Source organism: Dermacentor albipictus, chromosome 7, assembly GCF_038994185.2.
Source record: "Dermacentor albipictus isolate Rhodes 1998 colony chromosome 7, USDA_Dalb.pri_finalv2, whole genome shotgun sequence".
Lineage (NCBI taxonomy): Eukaryota > Metazoa > Arthropoda > Arachnida > Ixodida > Ixodidae > Dermacentor > Dermacentor albipictus.
The window spans coordinates 62,648,757-62,676,166 of NC_091827.1; the positions used below are offsets into that span (position 1 = coordinate 62,648,757).

The following is a 27,410-nucleotide window of genomic DNA, read 5'->3' on the forward strand; positions in this document are numbered from 1 at the left end:
GCACGAGTGCATGTGCGACAGAGAACTCTCGCTCCGAGGGCTATTCAGGCGTGACGCATTTGCGCCCTACGGGGTGCGCCGCGACCGCGTGTCCTTGCCCGTCCGCGCGTATATGCATGCATGATTCACGCGAGGGCGCAAGGCTGTCGTGATCACGTGCAGAGAGAGAGAGAGAGAGAGAGAACGTCTTACGCAAGCCGTGCCCTTGTACCTAGGTTTCAATTATACTAAGGCGTGATCGTAGAGATTGGGAATGGATCGCTTAGCGTCGACCGCTCATTTTGGCCGGCACGCAAGCCTCCTATCGAATTCGCGCCTCCGCGTGCCCTATCGGCAGCAGGACCGTCCCGATGAGTTCCCCCCAAAGGAGCGTTATACCTTAATTTCTGCAAAACACCGTAAGGGCTCACTATATATATATATATATATATATATATATATATATATATATATATATATATATATATATATATATATATATATATATATATATATATATATATATATATATATATATGCAGTTGACGGAACATTGGCGGTGAGATTTCTTTGCGTTATTGTGCGTATTCCCATAGCACAGCTGTCGTACTAAAACAATTATGGTCTCTTTAGAACATTTTCTAAACAAATAATTTATGTTGGCAAATAGCACACATATCAAATTTCAATATCTTGAAGTAAGTCGTAACGTAAGTGCAATCTTTTTAGCTCCGTAAAAGGCCCACATTGTGAACAATATTGTAATATGTTTCGTCACTCAAATAGCATCATTTATTTATTTATTTATTTATTTATTTATTTATTTATTTATTTATTTATTTATTTATTTATTTGCATATTTATTTATTCATTTATTTACTTAGATAACTTCGAGCTCCAAAGAATGCTACAGAAGGGAGTTCGGCAAAATGTACATTAAATATAACAAGAGAATTGGAATAATGCATGAGTGGAATAAAACAAAGCGCTTCAATATATACATACATGTAAAGCTCTAAGTACGGGGCAAAATGTAAGCAATATATTACAGCATGTTATCATCAAGTGCTATTTTAAATGCACCAAGCTGCTTGATTGAAACGATAAGAGGGGGGGGAGGGGAGGGGAGCAAAGTGTTTCAATATCGACTTTTTTGGGGAACAAATGTACAAAAAGACTGGTCAGAGTTACAAACGTGAACGACAACTTTATATTGATGATCAGCGCGAGGCGGGGTATAAAATGGTTCTGAAAGAAGTTCATGTGTCAATTCCTGGTTCAGGTGACATAAGTTAAAGAAAAAAAGATAGGCGTGAGGCTTTTCTACGAGGTGAGAGCAATGGAAGGTTTTTAGGCATTGTTTCATATTTGATGCACTAGATGAGCGATCATAATTTGCTAAAATTAAACGTGAACTACGATACTGAACTGATTCAACGCTGTTGAGGTGATCATAATGTGAAACCAAAACACTGGTTGCATACTCTAGCTTTGACCATACGAGTGTTTTATACAGTAATAATTTTAGCGATGAACCGATTGGGGTCCGATTAGCATTGCAATCATGCTAATCAATCATGCTATGCAATTCATGTGCCTTTCCCTAGAAAGATCAGAGATAAGGTGAACTCCGAGATACTTATAGGTATGTACTATCTCAATAAGTGACTCATCTATGCAGTAGGGACGAGTGTTTGTAGAATCGCTCTGGCGTGGCATTCATAAAACCCTACACTTTTCTTTATTATAGGGTGCATCTGCCAGTTTTTACGCCAGGTGCAAACTTTCACAAAGTCAGACTAAGGAGTGAATGTGTCGGAATCGGATTGTATGACTATAAATTACGCAATCGTCGGTGAAACACTTTGTATGTGAATTAATCAAACCTGGTAGATCATTTATATAAGCAAGGAAAAGTAAAGGAACTAAGTCTGAACCTCGTGGTACACCTGTAAAACTGGGCTGAAGAACGAGTCGGATTCGTTTGCAGCGACAAATTGGGATCTGTTTGTAAGAAAGTTTTCAATCCGTGCCAAAATGTGTGGGTCCACATTAAGGTTACCAAGTTTTAAGCACGAAAGAGGATGAGATACTAAATCAAAAGCCTTACGGTAGTCCAAAAAGAAAATATACAATCAATTTGTAATCCGTTATCTAAGGCAGTAATAAAGTCGTGAGTAAAGGCGATAAGTCGAGTTTCGCAGTCACGATATCTACGAAAACCATGTCGATGTACTCGAGAAAGTTAACGATATGAGTACAGACGATGTGTGCCATCATTTGACATGGTACACTATTCAGCGACAGTGGTCTGTAATTTAAGGGGGAATTAGAGTCACGAGACATATTGGAACAACTTTACCCACCTTCCGATCCTTCGGTATTGAATGGTAAGTAAAAGACTGGGAGATGATGTTGGACAACATTATGGAAGGGTGCACCTCGGTATTTTGCGAAAAACTTCAAGTTAATTCTGTCAATTCCTGATGATGGTGTTATCTTCAGTGAGCAGATCAAGTTCACGACATCAAGTGAATCAATTACCACAGGTTCCACTGTTGGATGATTCGCGTCGAAGACCACTGGGGAATGAGCGTACGAGTTGTACACAAAAGAGGATTGTGAAAATACTTCATTAAGTAAGGTGCAACGTTTTTCGCGAGGAACAAGAATACCATTCGCATATGGCAGCGTGATACCACTCTTTGTTTTTGGACATCTGTACTGTCCCAGATAGTAGTATTTTGAATAAAGATCAACGGGATCGTATACTGCCTTACACTGTGAAACAATTTACGCCCATAAAAATGAACGAAGGTGTAAATCTCTAAATCACACCCTCATACCCAAAAAAAGTGCACACGTGTGCGTTATGGACACATTTACACCCTTGTCCACCTTTAAGGGTGTAAATTACCTAACAGTGTAGAAAACACTTTTCGCCTCTGTCGCCGCGCTCATGAAAAAATTATAAAGGATTACAACAAGATAGCCGGCGATCAGGCAATCAGTACGCTTCGCTCATTCAAAAAGCCCCTTTTTTTTCTTATTCAGCGTACGCTTCAGCATTACATTAAACTAGCCGGTGCGGTGTTTGCACGAAATAATTCGACGCGGTAAATATACTTTTCAGTGAGGCATTTAAATTTACTTTTTCTTAAAGCGCCTACTTAGCTTCAATTGAGCGCTCACTAAGGTGCAGTAGGAAATAATTCAAAAATAATTCCAATTCTGAAATAATTGAAGCGTAGTCTCATTGATTGCAATCTGTGATAATTTTTTTTTTTTTTGCCTAGCTGGAGATCTTGTCTTCCTGCCTGCAGTCTCAAAATAAACAAAACAATGATCGCTCAGACCTGGTAGAAATGACAAAGAAGTCACGTGATCCGCGGGAGTGGTTCAAGGAGTAGGTCTAATGTATTCCCAATGGATCTCGTTTAACGTGTTTGCTGAGTTACTAAATTGAGTTAAAAGACAAATCGGCAAAAAAAAAATTAGGAACTCAGTAGATTCAATCGGAGAATGCGCAACAATAGAATAAGGCCCAGACCAAACTGTTTTGAGGAAGTTGAAGCCACTTAGCAAATATGTCGGTGCATTAGGAAATCTCAAGAAAAACATTGTTCCTTGCATCATGCATATCAGAACAAGACGTGCAAGGGCTGTCCGGGTGCCGGTGGCATGAAGAGAGTATAACATTACTGTGATTAATATTTAAGTAAGCGCAGGTAACTTCTGAAGATGAAAGCGCAACATGAAAAGAATGCACCTGATGGGAGATGGCAACCAAAGCACCTCCCCCCTTCCGCGTATCACGGCCGTAACGGTAAAATTTAAAAGACGTTCCTCACTCGATATCATTGCATGTAACCAAGTGTCTGGTTAGCCAAGAATTATTATTCACATACTCTCTAACAGCCATATAACGACAAATGTAGTATATAATTTTGCGACTGCCACATTTCCTGGTATTCTTAAATCAAGCTTGCTACGGGAAATGAGCAATGCCCTTGCTAAGCAGTACGAATTTAATTTTGTTGTTTTCCGTCAGAGAAGGTTGGAGCATTCAAATCTGACGTCGCGCATCTGCCTCCAAGTTTGCCCGAAAGAAAGGAATCAAGAGTTAGCTTGGCCCGCGTTGTTATACCGTCTCGCGGATTCACCATGCGTGCGGCCTCCACTATAACGCACACGTGGCAAATCTGCATGCAGGTGAAACTATAATTTCACGACCGTGAATCCGTCCCCAGCATCGCACACGCCCCCTTAGTCCGATATCATACGGTGCGCTGGCGATGCGCTCGAAATATGTCGCGCTGGCAAAACCAGAACGCTTCATCTCGGTGTACATATACGTATGTGTCACAACGATACGGGCAAAAGAGAGAGAGAGAGAGACCGTCATGAACCGTGGTCTGAATGCGTGCTCACGGAGCCGCGTGCACAAGGTGGCCAGACCGTTACCGACAACGAAAGCCGAAATAACGTTGGCTCGCGTCGGCTCGCGTCGGCTCGATGGACACGCGCGAATCCGCGAGCTGGAAACGCACGAAATCGTAAAAAAAAGTGACGTAAATATATGGCGGGCTACGAGAGTGCACGTGCAAACGCGCGCTCTGCCGGCAGATGGCGTTGACGGGCATGTGGTGAAGATATTTTTTGCATGTCTGTGGCGAGCGTTCTTGCGCGTATTCCCGAGGCCGTTTCTCCGTGAAATTGTTATATAAACGAGCGTTTATTCTTTTTTTCTTTTCCATTGTGTTTACATCATTCTCTTCTTGTGTGTTTGCCATTTATCGAGGCAGAGTAGCGAATAGTGTATACATTATAGCGATTTCAGACGTAAAACAGCGGTGAACGCGCGCTGAAATTTTCAAGACGTGCAGACGAGCTTAAATGTACACATTCCAGTTTCAAGCTTCAGAGCTCAACATTACTTAAACAATCCTCAAAAGAAAAAGAAAGGTTAGGAGGGTTGACAAAAGGGCAGATCAATGCCTGTCGAGGCTTCAAAGCAGTAGAAGTAATTAGGCCAATATTCAAACCATGTAAAAAATAGTCTAAGCAGTCGGAGGAGGAAAATAATAGTAAACAAAAGTAGGGAGGTCAACCAGACGTGCGTCCGGGTGGCATACCCTACGTCGCAGTTTCGCCCGAAAGGCGAAGCATCGATTGCGACAGCAAATTAGTGAACACCTAGCTATTCGAAGTATAGTAGCTTTACTTTAGAAGAGTTAACTGCTGGGCTAGTTGGTGATCTTGCATACTGAAAAGATTTTGCGTGTTTTTTGGCGCAAAATATTTTCAGTAAGTAGCTTTACCGGTCGTATAAACTTGTAAACATAGGCATACTAACTAAATTAACGAGCTTGGTGTCACGCGCGCACGAGAAAACACGAACACATTTCACTCGACGAGAACGGAAACTCACTCTCGGAACGCTGGAGCGAGGAAACGCGGCAGCAACAGCGAGCGCATCGACCTTCGTGCTGCCGCTCGATCGCGTCAACGCGAACTAAGCGGCAGAAAGAAAGCTCAGCGCTGACTCTGTAACCGTCGCATATGGCTTTCAAGATGCAGCCCATACAGCGGCCATGCCGGGCGCGCACGGTTGCCCGGGTCGCCCAGTATAGAAAACCTCTTACCTACCCGACTCCCGAACGCTTGAGCGCGACTGAAGGCGGCGCGCTTCCTCCGGGTATTCGTATGTTGCGTTCGCGAGATTGAGCCACAATCGCCGGCTCACTCTCGCACGCTTTCACTCGTACACAGTGCCGTGGGGGCGAGGACTTACGGAGTCGCCATCTGTCGGAAGCGCCGCACTTGCGTAGTATGAGGGATCACGCGGCGCGCTCCTCATAGATTCAGCTTACGGCGCTCAATAACACCACGCGCTAGCCCTCCTGGACGTTTCTGTAAGTACTCTCAAAACGAAGGAAGTTTTTTACTCTCAGAATAATAATCTTGGGCCAACTGAAAAGTACAGAATCGTTTGCAGACGCTATCTCTTTACCGAATACGTACAGTGAACGCCACTGCGCGCGGTCACCGCGGTGGTCTTCCGAACCGGCTTCTTGCGTGAAAGATAGGCAAACGCTGAGAGAAAACTATATGTGAAATATGTTCTTATAGTTGGCTGTCTGTATAACCAAATGGAGCATAACAGAACGAAGCCTCAATTCAGCGAGCGATCGCACGGGTTCGCAGCGACCGACTGCGCGTCTGCTATCAGAGCTGTTCAAAAATAATTTCGCTATGGAGACTTCGACGCCTACGGTGACTATGATGTGCCATCGCGACGATTCAATCTTTTTTTCTTCCTTCTAAATTCTTGGACGTTTCAATATTATTTCTCAAGTTCCGTTGCACTGTACGTTTATCGGCCTTCTTAGCGTGCTTCTTTCACTACTACTTCTTTTCGTAATCCAGTACTTTAATTCAAAACGTAAACATGACCGTGTGCCAAGCCTTTTTTAATGTTCTTCTCACCGCCCCCTCTACATTCCAGTGAACTTGCCAGAATCTAGCCTCAGCAAGTTAATAGTATAAAGTGTCATGACATTAGCCGGGCAACGGGCGTGGGCGAGCGTCTCAGTGCGCGTTTTCTGATACTCACCGAACCAAGGAGGTTTTACGAAAAATTCTGTAGTGGCAACTCCCGCAGATTCTTACCAGCAGAGGTGAAGCCAGCGCTGTCCCTTACTTCATCGTTAAAAGCGTGCTGAACTAGGCGTAGAATAGTGGCAGTGCAGCTGCTCTTGCTCTGTGATATTAAATTCTAGAGTGATTAAAAAATAAAAGCTCATTTTTTCGGGCTACAATATCGCCATTGGCTTAGTCGTCATATCGCCATCTCCAATAACAAGTTGTCAAGACGTTCAATTTTGATCTTAAAACGAGTGACACAGACAGCCACATCAAGAATCATCTGCATGGCAAAATTGGCCGTTTTAAAACGGCTGAAAGCGAAAGGAAAACGCTTCCTATCGTTAATCGATTCCTTGAGTAAGATAGCGGCGGCCGGTTTCAATTTCAGGGCACCATCTCCACTCCAGAAATATCTTTTAAAACATCCTTGCACCGAACATAGCAGTCCCGACGGCGTAGCAGAAACCTTCCTCGCGTCTGCGCTTGCTGCATACCAGAATTGTAGCCGGTGGCTGCTTGCCGGTTCCAAGTTTCGCGAGCCAAGCTTCGAGCAGCTTCTTATCCTGCGGCTACGTGGGAATAAGGCTGACACCAAGCTCCGTTGCGTACGTCCGGTACTGCGGCACCGAGCAGTAGCCTACCACGCTGCACGCCGCCAAAGGCGGCCACTACCTATTATAGTGTTTTCAAATGGTGTCAAGTAGATACCCCCAAGGCGGGAAAACTTAACCGCTTAATCAGTACCGCAGCGCTGGTGGGACTTTAAACTTTCATTTTCAGTTTGTTTAGGCGCTTCCGAAGCAGCCGACGTGGCCGCTGTGTCCACATGATCCCTCACGCCACGTCACGCCGACGGTGGCGCCAACTTTTCCAGTTGTGGAGCTCGACCCCAAATAGGGCGCGCGGCGACGATTTCATTGCCCTTAGACTTTATACAGAACCTCACGGCGATGCATGGCGACAGCAGAAATACGTTTGTAGTGTATGTATAATTGCTATCGCAATAAAGAGGAGGGTGAGGGAAGAAGGTGTACTATCAGTGTGAACACGTGCGATTGAAAATTCATCTGAGAAATAAAAAGTGGCTGTTACGAATACATTTTATTCACACATTTTAAAGAAAAGCGAAACAAGATCGTATGTGGGAAACGTGGTCTACAAAGAGGCAAACCGCACTCGGATCCCAATCTCGAAAGAAAGTCATTTCGAAGAGACGACTTTTACTTTTTTAGAATAAATGTTCATATTACGAATACAATAAGTAGTACGACGCCGGTACACCGCATCGTTTTTAAAGAACGCGAAAAAAGTGCACTTCAGTTACTATACAAGAATTATAAAAGTGTATGTGCAGGGGGAAGGGGAAGTGCGGTAGTTTCATGGGGGAAGACGTGTATCGTTAAGCACTTAACATTTAAAGTCTTTCCGTTAACGCTCCGCAAACTAGCATTTCTTTCCGGCTAACAATTTCGTATTATATCCCGACTAAGGAAAATAAAATGTATGCCTGAGCTCAGTCATCCCATTTCGCCCTCCTCAGTGTTCTTTTTTGGTATTATTTAAAAGCGCTTGATCTCAAGAGGAAGCTTGTTAGAAAATAGAAATAAAAATACAAGATTGCAGTAAGTGACAAATCGCAGTTATATGTTGTGACGGGCCGCGTTTGGGGACGTATTACATTTTTTATAGGTAAAAAGATACTACACTGTATTCTAAAAGAACCATAGACCGAAGTGAGCAAACTTCAATAAATTTTTTTTGAGCAAGAATGGCTCAAATACCATGAAATACGATCGAAATCTGCGCACGCAGTACACCGATGTATCGCCAATTGGGTTCCGGGGCAATATATAAAAAAGATAAGTCGAACGCTGAACTTCCTTTTCTTTTTATTAATCAACGTAATACCGCGAAATTAACGAAAACACAGATTAAAAAAAATACTTTCTTAGCGTTACCTCATTATTAATTTAAATATCACTATAGGCAGCCATTTTTCCCGTCTTGAACGTCAGTCCTTGCTGCACCACCCTCCCCTTTTTACAAAACCCGTTTCAAACCTGTGTGTCAAGATAAAATAAAATAAAAAACATGGTTTTATTCTTATACGTATAACCAAGAAAAATGAAAGAAGGAAAGAAAATGCACGAAATAATTAATAAGCGATTGAGCTAAGTGGATGCAGCCTTGCCTGCCGTACTGCTCTCTCACATCCATTTCTTAATCGAAGTAATGTACGTTCGTTCACTCATAAATTCGCTAATCAAATCACGAATGACTACACATGTATAACTTCCTTTTCGTTTTTTGCTTATGTATTTAATTAATGCAGGAATGCTCGTTTGTTGGCGGTATCTAGATCGTGTGGCAAAGGCTACATTTAAAGCAAAGGATACTCGTGCAGGGGCGCTTCCTCTATCGGATCCGCTGCGACGTACGAAACTGTCTTTTTTTTTTTTCACTGCCTGCGCGCGGTGCGCACAGCTGCGTCCAAAATAGATGGTCCCCCCTTCACACGGCCCAGCGGACTTCCCAGATGTGAGAGGGCGAGAAAGGAGGAGAGAGATGCACGGCTATCCCGGCGAGGAGAGGCAATGCACACACACATAGGTAAAGAGGGTACTGCGCCGCAGCGCCTGGTTCGATAAACACGCCCGACCTTGAGAGTGGTCGCCTCTTCCGTGGTGGCGCCGAAGTCGAAAAAGCGGCGGCTATAGCGAGGGTTCCGTGTTTGCCGGCACGTATGGGACGAAGCAACGGTTTGAGCCTGTCCGCAAACTTATTACCGTTTATGGATTAAATGGGTTTTTACCGGAGATGTGAACGACTGCGTGGATGTATGGATGGGATGGGATGGGATGGATGGATGGAATGGGATGGAATGGGATGGGTGGATGGATGGATGCTATGAGGGTCCCCCTTGAAACGGGGCGGTGGGTTGCGCCACCGAGCTCGTGTTTTCTTATTTTGCCATAATGTCGTATACCTATACTTAAAGACACACACACACACACATACACATACACAAACACACACGCAAAATAAAAAGCATTCCCAGCACGAAACTTCCTGAACCACTATTGGGAACTTTGTTTTTTGTACGCCTCCGTTGTTTGTGGTCTCCCGACTTTTTTTTCGCCAAAACATCCAATCGCATCTGACTAATCTCTATTGCGGACATGTTTACTTTCCCCCTGTCATCTCTGAACCCAAGGGCTTCAAGAAGGACAGAGAAGACTAAACAGACAGTTGGATAGATATCTACACTCTATAAAGAACATGTTCCATCGTTTCCATATAGCTTTATCGCAGCAAGAACGTGATCTGGCTTCCAAAAGTAATGAGCTTCCCTTTGAGTTATCATGAATGGTTTCTTTCCCGATTTCGTTTTTTCCCCTCAAGTAGTTACTCATGGCAGGTTTCTTTTCCGTTGCCGCTACCCATGAGAGTATTTCAGACTCTCTGACTTTCCGCTTGACGTTCTTCGTTGCTGTGTTGTTCACCCTACAGGCCGCATACTTGCTGGTAAGCTTCCTAGTTCTTTTCCTTCACTGTGAATCAATGTTTTTCCTGTACAGGTACCTCAACACTCTCCCAGCCCATTTACTTCCTTCCATATTCCTCAGTCGTTCTTCATAATCAATTTTACTGTGAGCTTCCCTCACTTCAAAACTAGTCCCGCCGATATCACCCTGCGCTGCTTCAGCTGTAGTCTTCCCGTGAGCAATCAGTGCGAGGCGTCCCACTGACCTCTGGTTCCCGTCGAGTCCTGGTTGCGCCCCTGGTTTCAAGCAAACGACCGCATTTTCAAATGTCAGCCCTGGAACCATTATACCTTTCCATATACCCCGGAGCACCTCGTACGGTACCTATTGTATCCCCAAAGCGCTGGAAGCTGCTCTAGTATTGTGCCTACCTGTTTGTGTGTGAGGTTAAACCAAATATTGATTCCCTCTAACGCCCTTTCCATCCTTACGTTGTACATCATAAACAGCAGCAGGGATGAAAGGCACCCCTGTCTTAGTTCTTTGGTGATATCAACTTTCTCCTCGCTGCCCATCCCTTCCCATTCAACGCAAACGGTATTTCCTAGGTAAGCCTTCTAAGAAACTCGTTGCTTAAGCATTCCCCTTCCAGAATGTCCCACAAAATGTTGCGGTCTACATTGTCATACCCCAGTAGTACACGTTGCTGGGCTAGACGGTTCATACTGCTGAGTAGACCACAAATATTATCGATTATTATTGATAATTATTGATCAATAATATGATCGCTTAATATTGATTCCCAGATTGTCATACGTTCCGGTAATGTCCAAAAAAGCCACATAAAACGGCCTGCTATCTTGTCTGGATATTTCAATACACTGAATAAGAACAAATAAGTTTTCATCCAGACTCCCACCGATTCTGAAGCCATTCTGAAGTTCTCCCAATATGGCATTGCTTGCAGTCTTAATTTGATCGCCTGCATTGTTAACCTGTATATTAGCGATGCAATAGTCAACGGTCTATATGAGTCAATGCTATCTTTCTCCTGCTTACCGCTATAAGTTAAATTCATTCTACTTTGTCGCCAATTGTCTGGTACTCTTCTATCTTTTAAAGTTTTTTTTCTACTGCTTTCAACAGAGCTTTCTTACTTTTTCATCCTAGTTCATTATTCAGCCTAACGGGAACCTCGTCTAACCATGTGACTGTGCGCTTGGGAATTTTCTCTTCGGCTTTCTTGTAGGTGAAATTTCTCTGCACTACCTCCTTTTCCATCTGGCTTTCGTTTATGCTTTTCGTCTTTCAGAATTCACCTAGTCATTGCTTTGAAATTATTCGGCTGTTATATTTCGAGTGTAATTCAATGCCGCGTCCCCTTCCACTTTGTTTCCATCTTCGTCATAGGATATGCTAGGGAGAGGGCTTCGTCTTGCAGTGGACATAAAACAGGCTGATGATTATGATGATGATGATTGTATTGTTGCAGACTTCCTGCCAGTAAGTTAATGTAATTCCAAAATATCCTAGGTGACGCCGTCTGTTTCTCACGTATTTGCGACAACCAACGTTCACTTTCACCTTTAGTCTTTGCGTGAACCACTATTTGAACTATGGGTTTTTCTTTTTATCCCGGTATAGTTCCCATTTTCTGTCTACTTCATCCTGCGGCACCTCCGCATTTTTTTTGCCTGCCTATGCTCTTGTGATGCTTTCTTTCCTTCATAGATCACTTCCCGTATATCTCTGTTCCACCAGCTTTTCGGTGTCCTTTTTTTTTCTTTCCAAGAAACAATAGTGACGCTGCTGGCGCCATCTAGTGACGCTTTGTCCAACCAAAAGTGCCTGCTTAGATTTATCGCTCACGGCCAACGCCGCCGACACCGACACCGACGACACTGGCTTTTCTGCGACACGAGCTCCTTAACGCGTGAGATAGCGCTCTCACTGAATAAAAAGAAAAAGAAGGAGAAAAAGAAGGACAATGAGTCTGCCGACGCGTACACCAGCAGCTAAGTAGAATATGGTTGGTTTCTGCCATAATAGGACTTTGTGCCCCGCTGTGGTTAAAGTCGGCGTAACAAGACTGTGCCGCTAACGCGGCTGCCCGCTCCCATCTACGTGTCCGGTATACCGTGAAGAACGAGCAACGAACCAGCTAGATATCTTCATAAAACGAGACTTCTCATTACTCGGCTGGTTGGTTCGTCGTATAAAGGAAAATGAAAAGCGCGTGAAAAAAAAAAGACGTGGACACTACAAACGCTCTCTAACAAGTGGCACTTCTCGGGGAAAATACGAAATCAGTGAAACGTAAAAATGAGAATTCAGGGTGTGCGCAACATGCGGGAAATACAAGCGTCGCAGAGACGACGCTCTCTTGCGCTTTTTCTCAAAATTTCGCTAAATATATGTTCAGCTTTAGCTTGTCGGCAAACTTGTTGCAGTTTCGGGAATACCGAAGAGACGAGACATTTGCTGCGTGCGACGGTGCCGCTACCTTGCGAAGCTAACATCAGCTATAAAGATCATAGACCTCTCTATTATTGTGATGACGATGTCTTACATACAGCTACTGGCGCAAAGGGGAAGGCAACAACGATCATTAGAGCGTAGCGGATTTTCCCTTCCACTCCTCTCCCCCCTCCCTCTGCAAGAAAAATTATGCAACACAGAACCTTTCCTCAAAAGTATACATGCAGCTGGGCAAGTTGATACATACGGTTGCATCCTTGGAAACTGCGGAGTTATATAGTAACGGGATGCAGGTTACGTATAAGGACTGCGCAGTTAATGCCGGACGAGCACAATATGGCCACGTACCAGTGGTTCAGTCTGCTCTCGTCGGGTCCGGTATGCTCCGTAAACTGCAATCTGTTAATGAATAGGCTGGAGCTCTCTGCAGACGTGTTCCGCGGCGCTGGTGACACCACATTTCAAAGTTTAGTTTTGATTAGAGCGTATAAAACTGCTGTTGCAATAATGACAGGGTATGCGCAACTAAGCTGCTGCAGCGCAAGTCGTCCTCAGCAAAATAATAATGAATCGGTGTATACGGGATCTGCAGACGGCGCGTTTTAGCCAGAGTGGAAATTGGGGGTATATACGTGGATTTACCTAAACTTCGTCCTTCTGACATTTTTCATTTGTCTGTGGCCAGGTGATTAGAACGCAGGAACTCTAGCACAGAAGACCGAGATTGAAACCTTTACACCAGACTCATCCATCGACGAGTGACACAGAACGCCCTTGAGAATTTCTCGCGGGCAAGCGAGCGCGTTGAGACGCTGGGCGCGTATCGATTTGACGCCCCTCGACAGGCTGAACCGCTGCAATTAGTAACGAAATGGAGGAATTCCGGATCAAGCGACTGAACAGGTATTCGGGTTTAACTCAGGAAGAGGACCTTAGTGTTGAAGCAATGAACGACAGTCTTATGGGCATCATTAAGGAGTGTGCAATAGAAGTCGGCGGTAACTCCGTTAGGCAGGATACCAGTAAGCTATCGCAAGAGACGAATGGTCGGATTAAGAAATGCCAATGTATGAAAGCCTCTAACCCTTCAGCTAGAATAGAACTGGCAGAACTTTCCAAGTTAATCAACAAGCGTAAGACAGCTGACATAAGGAAGCATAATATGGATAGAATTGAACATGCTCTCAGGAACGGAGGAAGCCTAAAAACAGTGAAGAAGATACTAGGAATAGGAAAAAATCAGATCTATGCGTTAAGAGACAAAGCCCGTAATATCATTACTAATATGGATGAGATAGTTCAAGTAGCTCCTCCTATAGAGATTTATACACTAGTGGCACCCACGATGATAATGGAAGAGCGAATAGTCTACAGTAATTTGACATCCCACAAGTAACGCCGGAAGAAGTAAAGAAAGCCTGAGGAGCTACGCAAAGGGGGAAGGCCGCTGGGGAGGATCAGGTAACAGCATATTTGTCGAAGGATCATGGGCAGATTGTTCTAGAAAAACTGGAGACCCTGTATACACAATGCCTCATGACCTCGAGCGTACCGGAATCTTGGAAGAACGCTAACATAATCTTAATCCATAAGAAAGGGGACGCCAAAGACTTGAAAAATTATATACCGATGAGCTTACTGTCCATTGCCTTCAAAGTATTTACTAAGGCAATCGCAAACAGAATCAGGAACACCTTAGACTTCTGTCAACCAAAGGGCCAGGCAGGATTCCGTAAAGGCTACTCAACAATAGACCATATTCACACTATCAATCAGGTTATAGAGAAATGTGCGGATTATAACCAACCCTTATATATAGCTTTCATTGATTACGAGAAAGCGTTTGATTCAGTCGAAACCTCAGCAGTCATACAGACACAAATGGAGGACCATCACGTTGAGAAGTTGCGTCAGTGGCCTCACGTGCAAGCTATCTAGGTGTCCTGCGTCGCGCTGTGAAAGGGGCACTGAAGAGAAGAGATAAGCTGAGCTGCGTCAGTAAATTACGTTTCTGCAATGCCGAAAGGCCGGTCTTACGCTGATACGAGGCTTGGTGACGCTGACTAAACATGCAAAAAACGGAAGACGGGTGGCGAAGCCGCCTTGGCCTTCCCGCGTCAGCTCGCCTCATGGCGCCATGAGCTTTGACAGCGTGTGCTGCCGGGGCTAGTTAACTGTTATGGACTAAAGGATGAACTACATTGTACTCTAAAGGAGACAGATACTGGATTGAGCAAGTTTTAAGAATGCCTGCGGTGTCATGCCATTGGTACCAATGGCCCAAGCACTAGAAAAATACTCATCGTCTCGTGAAAATACGAAAACACTGTATAGTTCTCGGCGGCGCTTCTGTAAAAGAAATAGCAATTTCAGCGTTGCCGGTAAAACGAAAAGAAAAAGTTATACATTACAAACAGTGCTTCCGAAAATGTGTTGAAATCAGGGTCGCAGAATACTAGGTGGACCGTCGTGTCGCCAGCGAGCTGTTCGACTCTAACCGCATGCTTTGCCGATTACCAACCGCGAGTTTTCTATTTCTAACGAAAAACTGAGTCTGCACCTGAATCCTGTAATCAGAAGCGGTCGTCCTTGGTTTGGTAGAAGCTGTGGTCTAGCAACGCTGGTTTACTGGCTTGCATAAACGAAGTAAACGGTAGTGCATAAACGAAGTATAACTCTACACGAAGCCGGCGTTTATCTAAAACATGCACGCACGCACGCACACGCGCATACCACGTATTTCACCTCGCGTGTACGGGTGACGTGTAGTAAACATTTGAAACACCCGCACATTTTTTTTACATTTGTTTTCGAACTATCCGAGGTCTTTCGCTAAGCGCACGGAATCGTACATCGCGCCGTCAACTTGCAAGCACGTCCTTCAGATCTGCGCAACGGTACTTGCCATGGCAGTTCATCGATACTCCGCGATGCTGACACCCCCGCACCACCTTTCGGTGCCTCCCCCCCCCCCCCTTCCCCGAAGGAGCTCATTCATTACGCACTGGTTTGTCCACTACACAACACGTCGCTCGTCGCCAAAATCGGTCATCGATTCGCGCCACTGCTGTAATGCTTCGATCGGGCCGGTGTAGTATTTGTTAGAGTGCACGCACGTGCCTGTATATAGGTATAAAGCGAACTACTCGCCGTATACGAACAGCCCGCGGCAGTATGCCTACGCGGGAGCCAACCGATTTATACCGAAGGACACAATCTATATTACTTTGTTGCGACGCGCGTGCGTTGTTGTATACGGACACGGTTCTCGCGGAAACGGTAATGGACGGCCCGCGGTATCGGACATGTGCGCTAATTGTCAGAGATAAAATAGCGCTGAATAATTACGAGAAAGCGTTTGATTCTGTCGAAACCTCAGCAGTCATGGAGGCATTACGGAATCAGGGTGTAGAAGAGCCGTATGTAAAAAATGGCTGTGGCTTAGCTAAGGTTAAGCCCAGGATGCGAAGCATACTAGCCTTTATTTTAGTTGTTGAACCACTGTTTAGCCTGGTGAACTGCTGTTGCTTGGCTATATTTGGTTCGGCTAGACGAAGAAACAACTCATGCGTTACTCTGCTTCGCCTTCAAGAGTGGAACGCGACAGCGTTCCCGTCGACCCGCCAAGGGGTGTAAGACAATGGGCTATGGCGCAGCGACTACGCGCCCCGCATTGGACGCGGTGAGCGTCGAGCAACGCAGCGTTCAGCGCGGCAACGAAATGTGCGCCTGAGCAAGCGACGCACGCCTGAGCCAGCTCGTTTCTAAGGCAACACCGCATTCACTAGAGGCGCTTTTGTACCGCTTTGAAGCATCGTACTCGTGGCTCAGTGGTAGCGTCTCCGCCTCACACTCCGGAGACCCTGGTTCGATTCCCACCCAGCCCATCTTGCGAGAGTTGAGCGACGCCGCGAGCGACGGCGCGAGTTGGAGCCCCGTTTCTCCTCTGTCGTGACGTCACAGTGTCACGTGGTATGGCATGGGGTCAATGGTCATTGAAGGCGAAACCGCCGCGCCTGAGGAGCTGGGTTGACCTCTCGTAATATGCTTCGCATAAAATACTGAAAGATATCTATCGCGGCTCCACGGCCACCGTAGTCCTCCATAAAGAACGCAACGAAATCCAAATAAAGAAGGGCGTCAGGCAGGGAGATACGATCTCTCCAATGCTATTCACAGCGTATTTACAGGAGGTATTCAGAGACCTGGATTAGGAAGAATTGGGGATAAGAATGAATGGGGAATACCTTAGTAACTTTCAATTCGCTGAAGATATTGCCTTGCTTCGTAACTCAGGGCACCAATTGCAATGCATGCTCACTGACCTGGACAGGCAAAGCAGAAGGGTGGGCCTAAAAGTTAATCTGCAGAATACTAAAGTAATTTTTAACAGTCTCGGAAGAGAACAGCAGTTTACGATAGTTAGCCAGGCACTGGAAGTGGTAAGGGAATACATCTCCTTAGGCCAGATAGTGACCGTGGATCCGGATCATGAGGCAAATAATCAGAAGAATAAGAATGGCCTGGGGTGCGTTTGGCAGGCATTCTGAGATCATGAACGGCAGGTTGCCATTATCCCTCAAGAAAAAAAGTGTATAACAGCTGTGTCTTACCAGCACTCACCTACGGGGCAGAAACCTGGAAGCTTACGAAAAGGGTTCTACTTAAATTGAGGACGACACAACGAGCTATGGAAAGAAGAATGATGGGTGTAACGTTGAGGGTATAAGAAGAAAGCTGATTGGGCGAGGGAACAAACGCGAGTTAATGACATCTTAGTTGAAATCTATAAAAAGAAATGGGCCTGGGCAGGGCAGGTAATGAGGAGGGAAGATAACCGATAGACATTAAGGATTACGGACTGGATTCCAAGAGTAGGGAAGCGTAGCAGGGGGCGGCAGAAAGTTGGATAGGCGGATGAGATTAAGCAGTTTGCAGGGACAACATGCTCACCATCAGCACATGACCTGGGTAGTTGAAGTATGGGAGAGGCCTTTGCCCTGCAGTGGGCGTAGCCAGGCTGATGATGATGATCTGGCGGGGAATATTTTATTGCTGCTTAAAAAATAACGAACGTCAACACTTTTTTTTTAGTTTGCGCCAAAGCAACGGCACAGATAAGTCAATGTGAGGTCACAGATTTCAAAGAAACGTCTCGTCCTTGGGCCGTTTTTGGAGCTGCATATGTGATCAAAACTTGCTAGGGCGACTATCTGGTTGCTTTAAAATTCCTTTGCGGGTAATAAACTACACTGCAGCAGGCGTCAAAATCACCGAATTCGCGGAGTGAGCGAATTACCTGAGGGGGGGGGGGGGGGTCGTCCGGACGTCGAGCCCCTCATCTCTGCATTTCTCTCTGGCTCATCCGGGCCTATCGGCTGGAGGGACTGGCGTGTTTTTGGTATGGTTGCAGCGTAATTGAACTATTAAACCCACACTTAATGTTTCTCAATGTGCGTTTAATTCGTGATAGCTATGCCTTCCATGTTTACCAGTCGGAGCGACCCACCGCAACAGACGACCCACTGGCGGCTATGTACGTTGCGATGCAAAACACGTTGCAAAAACACTCGTGTGCTTAGAGTTAGGCACTGGCAGATCTAGAGGGGCGGCGGCACTGCCACTTTTCCTCCTCCCCACCCCCCCACCGCCCTCCTTACAATGCCGGTACTTTAGGGCTGACAGAGCGTGCCGCGAGCCTCCTTCCTCTTCTGCATACTTTGATGATGCCCCCTCCTTCCATTACCATGGAGGCTGGCCTGTACCCGCACCTGAATTTAGGTGTGCGTTTAACCCCAGGCGGTGTAAGAGTTGTAGTTCGTAGGGAGGAACTTGGGAGGAACTAGGCATACAGGGTTTATTTACGTATTTACATTAGAACAAGGGGTACATTCGACAGTCTAGCGTGACTCCCAAATGGAGCACGCAAGATGAAGCATACAGCACACAAGCACGCAGCTCCAAACACACTGCTTCTAGAGCACGAGCACACTTCTCACGAGCACACCCTAGCAGCCGACAAACAGCTGCTTACAAACAATCGGTCTTCCCTAGACCCCTAAGTGAGGGAAAACGGCAGTTCACCGCCAATTCGTAGCGTCCAACGTCATCGTAGTTGACTCGCCTTTTTGGAGTGCTCACACACAGACGTACGCACTGGTTTCACTGCCCCCAGCGAGGTCTTCGCAGAACTGTGTCTTGCCCAAAGAAGGCGCCTCTCATTCCCCGCAGCGTGGCTGCCGTGGTTCTCCATTGTCTTGCGTCTTGAAAGGCGCGTGGGACGGTGCCGCCAAATACATTCCCTCGGGAACTCCCCCGCTCCCGAAATACCGTGTAGGTGGTGGCGAGTTCACTAACAATAGTTGGTCCGCCGGTCGTGTTTAGTCATAGCGGCGCCGAGGGGGTGTTGACGCGGCACCTCGTGGTCCCTACGAAACGAGTCACCGCGGCAGGTATTGAAGACTTCCATGGTCTCTTCGGGGAAGCTCGCCACGCTCGCAGCTTCAGCGGGCTGAGAAAACTTCTCATGTCGGCACCTCTGCAGGCCGTTCCTAACAGCGGTCAAATGACGCCGGTTACGGCATGCGTTTCATAATCAGACCGTGGTTTTGACATGTAAAACTCCAGAAGGCAAAAAAAGAAAGCAGTCGCAGTAGCTGTTGACCGAAGGCGCCATTGGAACGATCCTTCGCATGCTTTTGAAGAAAAGAAAGCAATTAGCGGACAATAATTAGGCACTTCGCTTTTTTTTTTATTTACCCGCAGGCACAACCTGGTCGAGTTTCAGTTACCGCGAGTCACAGACATACCATATCTCGAAACTGCCCTCTGAGCAGTGCACAGACCAAGTCACGCGAAAGAAATTCACCCTTCACGTTGTTCACGCGTGATATGACATCTTTCCTAAAAACTGAATCCAGTATGTGTTCGCTTACATTTTGTTGTAGCAGCGTTAAGGAATTTTACTCGTTGATGGAAAACCTAAAGCTCCTTCAACAATGCGCCTCAAAACGTTATGGAGGTGTTTAAACTCTCGTCATAACACGGAAGAAATTAACTGAGTGTGAAGGGCCGATACACAGTTATGGACATTACATGTACGACACGCTTATGTTTTTTTTACCGTGCTATTGACGAGGGAAATTAGTCGTCATAGGGAGCAGCCAATTCGTCAGTTTTTTTTCTTTTTTTTTCTAACACAGTAGACCTTTTTTCCTGATTTGCAAGTGCGCTTCACTGCATTGCACATTTGCCCAACTACTGGCGACACCACTCATCCTTAAAGCAATGACGAAGTGCTCAATACACATGCTGGTGTTTGTCTCTTGCGCAAGGTTTCATCGCAAGGACAACGCCTACATTTTGCATGTCATAATGTAGGCAAACAGTGCTCGTACTCGCCGTTTGCAAAAATGACTCCGCCGCCATTGGTTGGACAAACTGGCTCGCAGAAAAGCTTGCTTTACAATTATGAAAAGGATCTATTGTTTTTTTCAAGACAATGTTTTAACGTATCGTCCTATTATTATTATTATTATTATTATTATTATTATTATTATTATTATTATTATTATTATTATTATTATTATTATTATTATTATTATTATAGTCGTCCTTTTTTTCATTGTTCTTGGAGTACGTATAAACGTTCGGAAATGTATTTTTTTTTCTGTGGAGAATATTTTGTGCACATAATTTCTTTTGAATTGCTGTTGTTATATGATTTTTTTTATCAATAAGAAAACAATGTAGTCTCCCTACAGCGATTTCTTTTTGGCTTTGAACCAGTAATAAATAAAGAAATTAAATAATTAATTAATAAACTGCACATAACCTTCCTAGCTGTAGCTATTGCAGCTATATACCACACTATTTCCTTACACTTTACTTTTTCTAAGCCGGTACAGCAGTTATAGTGATATCATTGCCCATAGTTCATATCATTAATTGAGAAGCCTATCGTGTTTAGATTGCGTTAAGGTTACAGTCCAAACGGAAATATTTGTCTTTCGTCATGCTACTAATTATTGCGGGCAGTATTTTATATTGTTTTTCTTTTAAAGGCTCTTTCTACAGTGTGCTTGTGCTTTGCAGTTGTTCTTTCGTTTTTTGTTTGAGTTTTTTGCGAGCACCGAGCCACTGCTCTTGTGGCGGAGGGACGTAGTTGTTTCCCGGCAACAAGAAGTAGAAGACAACAGGATTGGTGCGGCCGAGGAGAAGCCGATAGCGTTTCTTTCTTTTTTTTTTTGTCGAACCAAACATGGATGGATTAAAGGCGGACTGTCACTCGATAACGTGGGAATATTGTATAATATGATACACATTGTATAATATTGTGCGTATAATAGATAGTGCCCCGAAAGAGGCCTTCAGGGTTAAAAAAACATTTTTTTTAATAAATACACGCAGGCGCATTCCGCACGCAGTTGCACTGTAAAAATAACGTCAAACAATACGCCCAAGTCGCGCTTCATCGTTTCCCAGTAATTTTCCTCATACATCTGGTCGCTTTCGTCAACAACTGCAGATGTGCTGTATAGGAACGTACATTGACTGCATTCGTCATATGAAAAGCGATGGGCGAGAGTTCAAGCGGTCACAATTACTGCCCGTCGCGTGTCAAAGTCACAGGGCATATGTATGGCCTCAAGCACGAATACAATGGGCTAACACAGTATATTGACGCCTGTAGGTACGAGCCTCGTCTATATACGTACGAACCATAGTCCTCAAGCTTCGCGCAGCTTGCTGTATGCGTGCAAACCGTTTATTGTCTGTTTTGTTACAGGAAAGTTTTTTGCGGGGAGATCGACGTATAGAATACCTCAAGTGCAGCTTGTCCGTGCCGCTATACGCAAATGCGGCGTACATTTCGCAGTAGATATCTAACGTCTAGTACAGAAGGAGTTTTCTATGTGCTAGCGTGGATAGCGTGTTCAACACGTGCATACAGACCACTTCCTTGATAAGACCATCCAGTGCACGGAACATATTTATTTATTTATTTATTTATTTATTACCTATTTATTTATTTATTTGCTTACACATACTGCAGCCCCTGGTGGGGCTATAGCAGGAGTAGATATTACACTATAATACAAGAAAGAAATACAATAGGCAACAAAGAAAGAAAGTTTAAGCGCAATGTTGAGGGAGCACAGACAAGAATTCATTTAATGGGAGAGAACGGTTGGTTCCTGGTAGCGAACTCCATGTTTCAATTGTTTTAGGGAAAAAGCTATACTTGAAAGTATTAGTGCGTGCAAGAAATGGTGCAATGTTAAGCGCGTGATGTCGCCTACTAGAAGAGATTTTTGCAAAGGTGATTTATTCATTACTGGAGAGGCGACAAGATGAATGAATAATACCATGAAAACATTTTGAAGAATTAACGTGTCGCTGTTCGGCGAGGGATGTTAGGTTGAGTGAGGACATGACTGAGGATGAACTGACGACATGACTGATATTGCACGAACGCTATACGTATACAGTGCTAAGCGCTTAAAACGCGATAATCGGCCCGAATATGGCGGCTGGTGGCTTCTGAGCCACCGGTTGACGCAGGAGACACTTACTGAGCGATGCATTGTGGTATATAAATGTACGACGATGAAGGCGAGGGGACTTCAATTGTGACGCATTGTGAAGAAGCACCAGCACTCACTGGTGGCCCAAAAGGTGCCGGCCTCTGTGCGGACCGATTATCGCGTTTCAGTCGCCAAGCGCTGTGAATCGGCACGTGACCCCCGCTTATCGCAAACACTGATCTGAACCTGTATCCGCTGAAAGGCACATCGCTTCTTCTATTAATTTCTTTTTTTGTTTCTATAGAGCACGAAGACATGAAGTAACTGAGTTATTTCTATCTCCATCTCTTTTCAAGCCACCCATTCATATATGAGAACAGAGAATACCTCGATTACTCCGCTCTTTTGTTGCATACAGTTTCATACAATAATGACTATGTGTTGCTGCAAACAAACAAACAAACAAACAAACAAACAAACAAACAAACGAGTTGACAGACAGACAGACAGACAGACAGACAGACAGACAGACAGACAGACAGACAGACAGACAGACAGACAGACAGACAGACAGACAGACAGACAGACAGACAGATAGATAGATAGATAGATAGATAGATAGATAGATAGATAGATGGATGGATAGATGGATAGATGGATAGATGGATAGATGGATAGATAGATAGATAGATAGATAGATAGATAGATAGATAGATAGATAGATAGATAGATAGATAGATAGATAGATAGATAGATAGATAGATAGATAGATAGATAGATAGATAGATACCAACGAAGTGCAGCAACGAAGTTAACTGTAAGTGCAGCGGAGCCATCTTGGCCACCTGCTGAATGCGTGGAAATTGACTCTGTATATCCGAAACTTCGGCATATTCGCATTCACGCATATAACGAATTATTGTTCGCCGTGATTCGCTATTTTATGAATTAAGGAGGAGGTGACGATATATAGCGCAACAGCAACATGACAGTCAGCGTCGTCATTCTATTTCATCAAACCGCCAGAGGATAGATCGTTCGGTTTCATAAAATAAAGAAAAAAAAAGGGGGGGCGTGGTTATCTCACGGAGTTTTGTTAATTATTGCGGAGACACGACTGAAGTTATTGTACTTGGCGGTGTGTAAAGGTACCGACCTCACTAAGTCCGAACACGCCATTCACCATCAAGGACAATTAGGACTAATTTTAACCTTTAGTTTATTTCTGGCCATTAAGAGCACATTCATGCCAGAAAAAAAAAAGATATATAATGATGTGTGTTAGTTATGTAAGAACTATTGTAGGAAGTAATTAGTGATTGTTTTGCTGACCCATCCCCAACTCGGAACTCGCTCCAGCTTATCAAAAACGCTATTATATGTAGGCCTTATTATGATCTTTTTTTGTTGCGTTTAAGTTTCGTGCACATAAATTATAAATAAGAGGTACCAAACTCAGCAAAAGAAAAAGAAAACGATGCGTTAGGCTTTGTGGGGGTTTCTGGTACGAAGGACCAACGTCGTAGTTCTGTGCAACGAACGACGACAGTGGCAAATTTGTCTCACGCCGCTGGCATTGTTACCGCGGCCTGCAACCGCTCGCGTGACTCAAAAACCCGCGACAGGACGCAAAACGGACGCGCGACAGAAGGCGCGCGCAGACGCATTCTTTCGCGACTGGAAAGGCCGGCGCGCAAAAGATAAAAGCGCGCATTCGTCTTTCCGGCGCGGTCCTTTCTGAGTAATTCTGGGCACGAACGGAAGTACTGAAATAAGCGCGCCTGGACCGCTGACGCGAAGCACCGTCTAGCCAGTCAAACATTCCAAAAATAACTTCTGTCCGGCATACGGACCGGCTTTAGCGAGCAGACGCCACTGGTGTAGTGGTAGTCGTTGCAGCTGAGTTCAATCACGTACGAGCGCGCGGTCGTGTGGCAATGTGCTGATGAACAAGAAGGAAAAAGAGAACAGCAAAATGACAGATAGTCGAGCGTCGTCATTCCATTTAATTAAACCGACAGAAGAAAGATCGTCCTGGTTCGTAAAATAAAAAAAAGGGGGCGTGGTTATGTCACAGAGCTTTCTTGATTATTTCGGAGAATAGCAATGGTTGTCAGCTGCTGCTTTGTTGAAGAAAAAAAAATGCAGCTTCGCTTCTCACTATTTGCGCAGAGCTGCCTGATTTCTTCCCACCTAAATCATGCCTTTCAAATTTTTGCGAGACTGAACAGGTCGGACCCTAGCTTTGCATATGAAAGGTGTCCGCGGAATTACCATCGATCGTTATATACGGAACAGACTTCTCCCGTCGCGTTGCTTATGTTACAAACAATTATTTTCACGTGTGCGTCAGGCAGAAGAATACCAGAGCGCTTTTTAATTAAAGCCACGTAGTATGTATGCCTGTTGCGTTCGCTGCAACTAGTAGTGTTGTGGAAGCGAAACTGTAGGCAAGGACGATCTAACTGATTTTACGGAACAGAAACTGAGTAGCACGATGAGCTCACCGGGTTCTTGTAGTGCAGGCCGCCGGTTACCTCGGCTTGCTCGACGATGTGCCTCACGTTGTCCTCCATAGTTTTAGACGGATGCCAGAAGTTGGCAAGACCACGCGGCTGCACAGGAGATGGCACTTGGCTCTCGCGGCGATCTCAGACGAAATGTAGCCGGTAACGTACGCCTAAACGCCGGTCTATCACACTGCAAGTGTAGCGAATGACGCCTTAGATGTCGAATTACGCCGCTTGGTATGGGCGTAGGCTCGGTCTCGTGGGCGTGCCGGGTTGTACTCAAGGTAAAACAAATAAGCGGAACGAGTTGGAAGGCGTCTGCTATGCGTGGCTACGTCCGCTATTTCCTTAACGATGGAAGCGCACCCTCGTTGAACAGTTTCGGTTTCTTTACCTGTGCAATTTCGAAGCGCTGGAGAACTGGTTTGATGTTTTATTGATGACAAATTAATAGTAAAAAAAACAAAGTCAAGTGTGCAGTGCAAGAGAAGGTTTACTGCAATAGTGCGCACGGAAGTGCAAAGAGGTATAAGTGTGTGTTCACTCTACTTGCATTATATTTCTTTTTTTTTAGCAAACCATAAGATTAAGTAAATAATACTTTTGTTTATTTTTGAAGATTAGAATTGATATATTAGTGCTTGATTATTTACCTCTAAACAAGTTGGTGGCATATGCTTTTGTTTCTAGAGTATGCAAAGCTATGTCATGCTCTCCTTTCGTGGGCGCTTCAATCGCAGTAGCCATCAGCGACTGTCGCTCTTCGTCGTGCACAAACTTTGCCGCCTGACAGCGCGTTGTTTTGGGCAATAAGATGTTTTATCATGTGAGTTTCAAATTGCAAATTGCACGCATGTCTTGCTTAATGAAAGCTGGAGTCAGCAGTGCTATCGTTTGCGTCAGTGGCAGATGGTGACGGGTCGCAGCAAGTTGTGACGCCGCGGGGATCGCGACCGTGAAACCTGCGCGGTACTGATCATTGCTGTTGCGTGCTTTTCTTTTGCGTTATCTTGCAGATCTCCCTGGACCACGAAATCCTGCTGCACCCGCGGTACTTCGGGCCGCAGCTGGTCGAGACTGTGAAGCAGAAGCTGTACGCCGAAGTCGAGGGAACGTGCACGGGCAAGTGAGTGAATGCAGCGTGTATTGGGGGGCAGAGATGTAAATGACCGACACGTTTTGCCCAGTCCGTAGTGCGCATAAAATATTCACACTCTGATGCTACAGTGTACTTGCAGCTCATTTCGCGAACGGACTCCACAAGTACGCGAATTGTGCTCGATTGTAAAACACGTCCAAGAGACGACGGCATATCAGAGCTTACCTCTCCCCTAATGCTATTTGATCGTATGATCGCGCATTGTTGACTGGAGAGGTTACCCCACGTTAACCCAACAGCTAGCTCTTGGAGTAAATATTATTTCATAAATTAAACGTAGAATATTTTGTAAAAGTGAAGAACTTAACAAAAACATCTGCAAAAGGCTTCAATGCTATTGCAAAGCACAGTGTAAAAATTCCAAGTAATACTCCTATAAATATACCAAGCAAAACCTGAGCATATAGGTAGCGAAAAATTTTCATACTAACTCTTAAAATTTATAAGTCATAATAAAATAGCTTATATTAGTGTCCTAAGTAAACTATTTGGATATATTCACGAACAGCTACTAGCATTTCTTCAAATTTCTTTTCTAACTCCGTCATATTGTCCTCTCGATGTCTATATCTACATCATTTTTTAGATTCCGCATTTGCAAAAGCAAAACTAGCCTGCTATAATGCTAAGACAGGTAGTTAGAAATATGGGCACAGTGGGGTATTCCCGCATTTATATCTGCTGCTGTACTTTTTGCCAATAAGTCATATCTAAGTTTTCAGGATTATGTGGACCAGCACTTTCTATAAAACAAGAGTGTCGAACTTGTTGATTATGATGAGCAAAGTTTAGCCTTAGTAAGGCGTCAGCTAGCAAATACGTCACGTACCTCAAAACCTGCTCTATCACGTGATAAACCACCTGGACCTAATGCAGATATTCTTCTTTATAGGACCGGTATTGCAAGGCATCAGTAAACCTGTAAATGATCTTTCAAGAGGGGCAACTCTACGTTATGTGTGTGGGGGGGTATCGCGGTTTGCGGATCGCCTTTCTTGCAAAAATTAGAATTCGCGGTGTGCTTACCTGCTTGATTGCACCCTGTGTGGAATGGGGCAGCCATCTTTGGCGAACGTAGGCAGGGATTTTGATATCACTGGTTGGGCAGACGGAACTTAAGCATGTGATGCTACTTCTTGTTAGCTCGCAAGGGGATTTGCAGATTGACTGACCGCTTTACCCTGGACATAGTTCTCTTACACCGTGGAAGCTGCTTTGAAGATATTAAATAACATCACCTGCCAAGGACTGATGTAGAATCAATCTGGAGTGTTAAATGTACCCTTGTGATAACCTTGTGGCTTTCGCCACGGTGTTGTTTTGGGTTATATGAATTGTAGATGATTTGTGTGGCCTTTTCATTCGTGATTTCATTGCATGTAAACCACTTTTTAATTAAATGTTGCAAGGTTTCTGCACTCGGCACAAGCTTAGCTCAAATTTTTATCATTAATGAGACAGTTGTTCATTGCCTTGATTCCTTCTATTACTACAGACAGTCTTGGTGTTGTGAGACGCGTGCAGGAATAGCAAAACTTCAAAATTTAATATGAATATTTTAGCAAAATTGCTTCGGGAAATCGAATCTAATACCTAATATTCTCACATTTCTAAACAAAGCAAA

At 44.7% G+C, this 27,410-nt stretch overlaps 2 protein-coding genes across 3 annotated transcripts in view; one reads left to right on the top strand and one right to left on the bottom strand.

Moving 5' to 3' along the window:
- Positions 1-24,959, bottom strand: part of LOC135904745 (galectin-6-like) — an 81,554-nt gene extending 56,595 nt beyond the window's left edge. The window contains exon 1 of one of the 2 annotated variants that reach the window (XM_065435705.1): positions 24,625-24,959. In XM_065435705.1, the coding sequence (XP_065291777.1) occupies positions 24,625-24,693 (69 nt within the window). In that variant the 5' untranslated portion in view covers positions 24,694-24,959. The remainder of the gene's footprint in view (positions 1-24,624) is intronic. The other variant, XM_065435706.1, reaches the window with a different exon arrangement.
- Positions 24,960-25,317: 358 nt separating this feature from the next.
- The window catches only part of Polr2G (DNA-directed RNA polymerase II subunit Rpb7), a 37,833-nt gene continuing 35,740 nt past the window's right edge, over positions 25,318-27,410 (top strand). The window contains exons 1-2 of the mRNA XM_065435707.1: positions 25,318-25,453; positions 25,644-25,753. Coding sequence (XP_065291779.1) covers positions 25,442-25,453; positions 25,644-25,753 — 122 coding nt within the window. The 5' untranslated portion in view covers positions 25,318-25,441. The remainder of the gene's footprint in view (positions 25,454-25,643; positions 25,754-27,410) is intronic.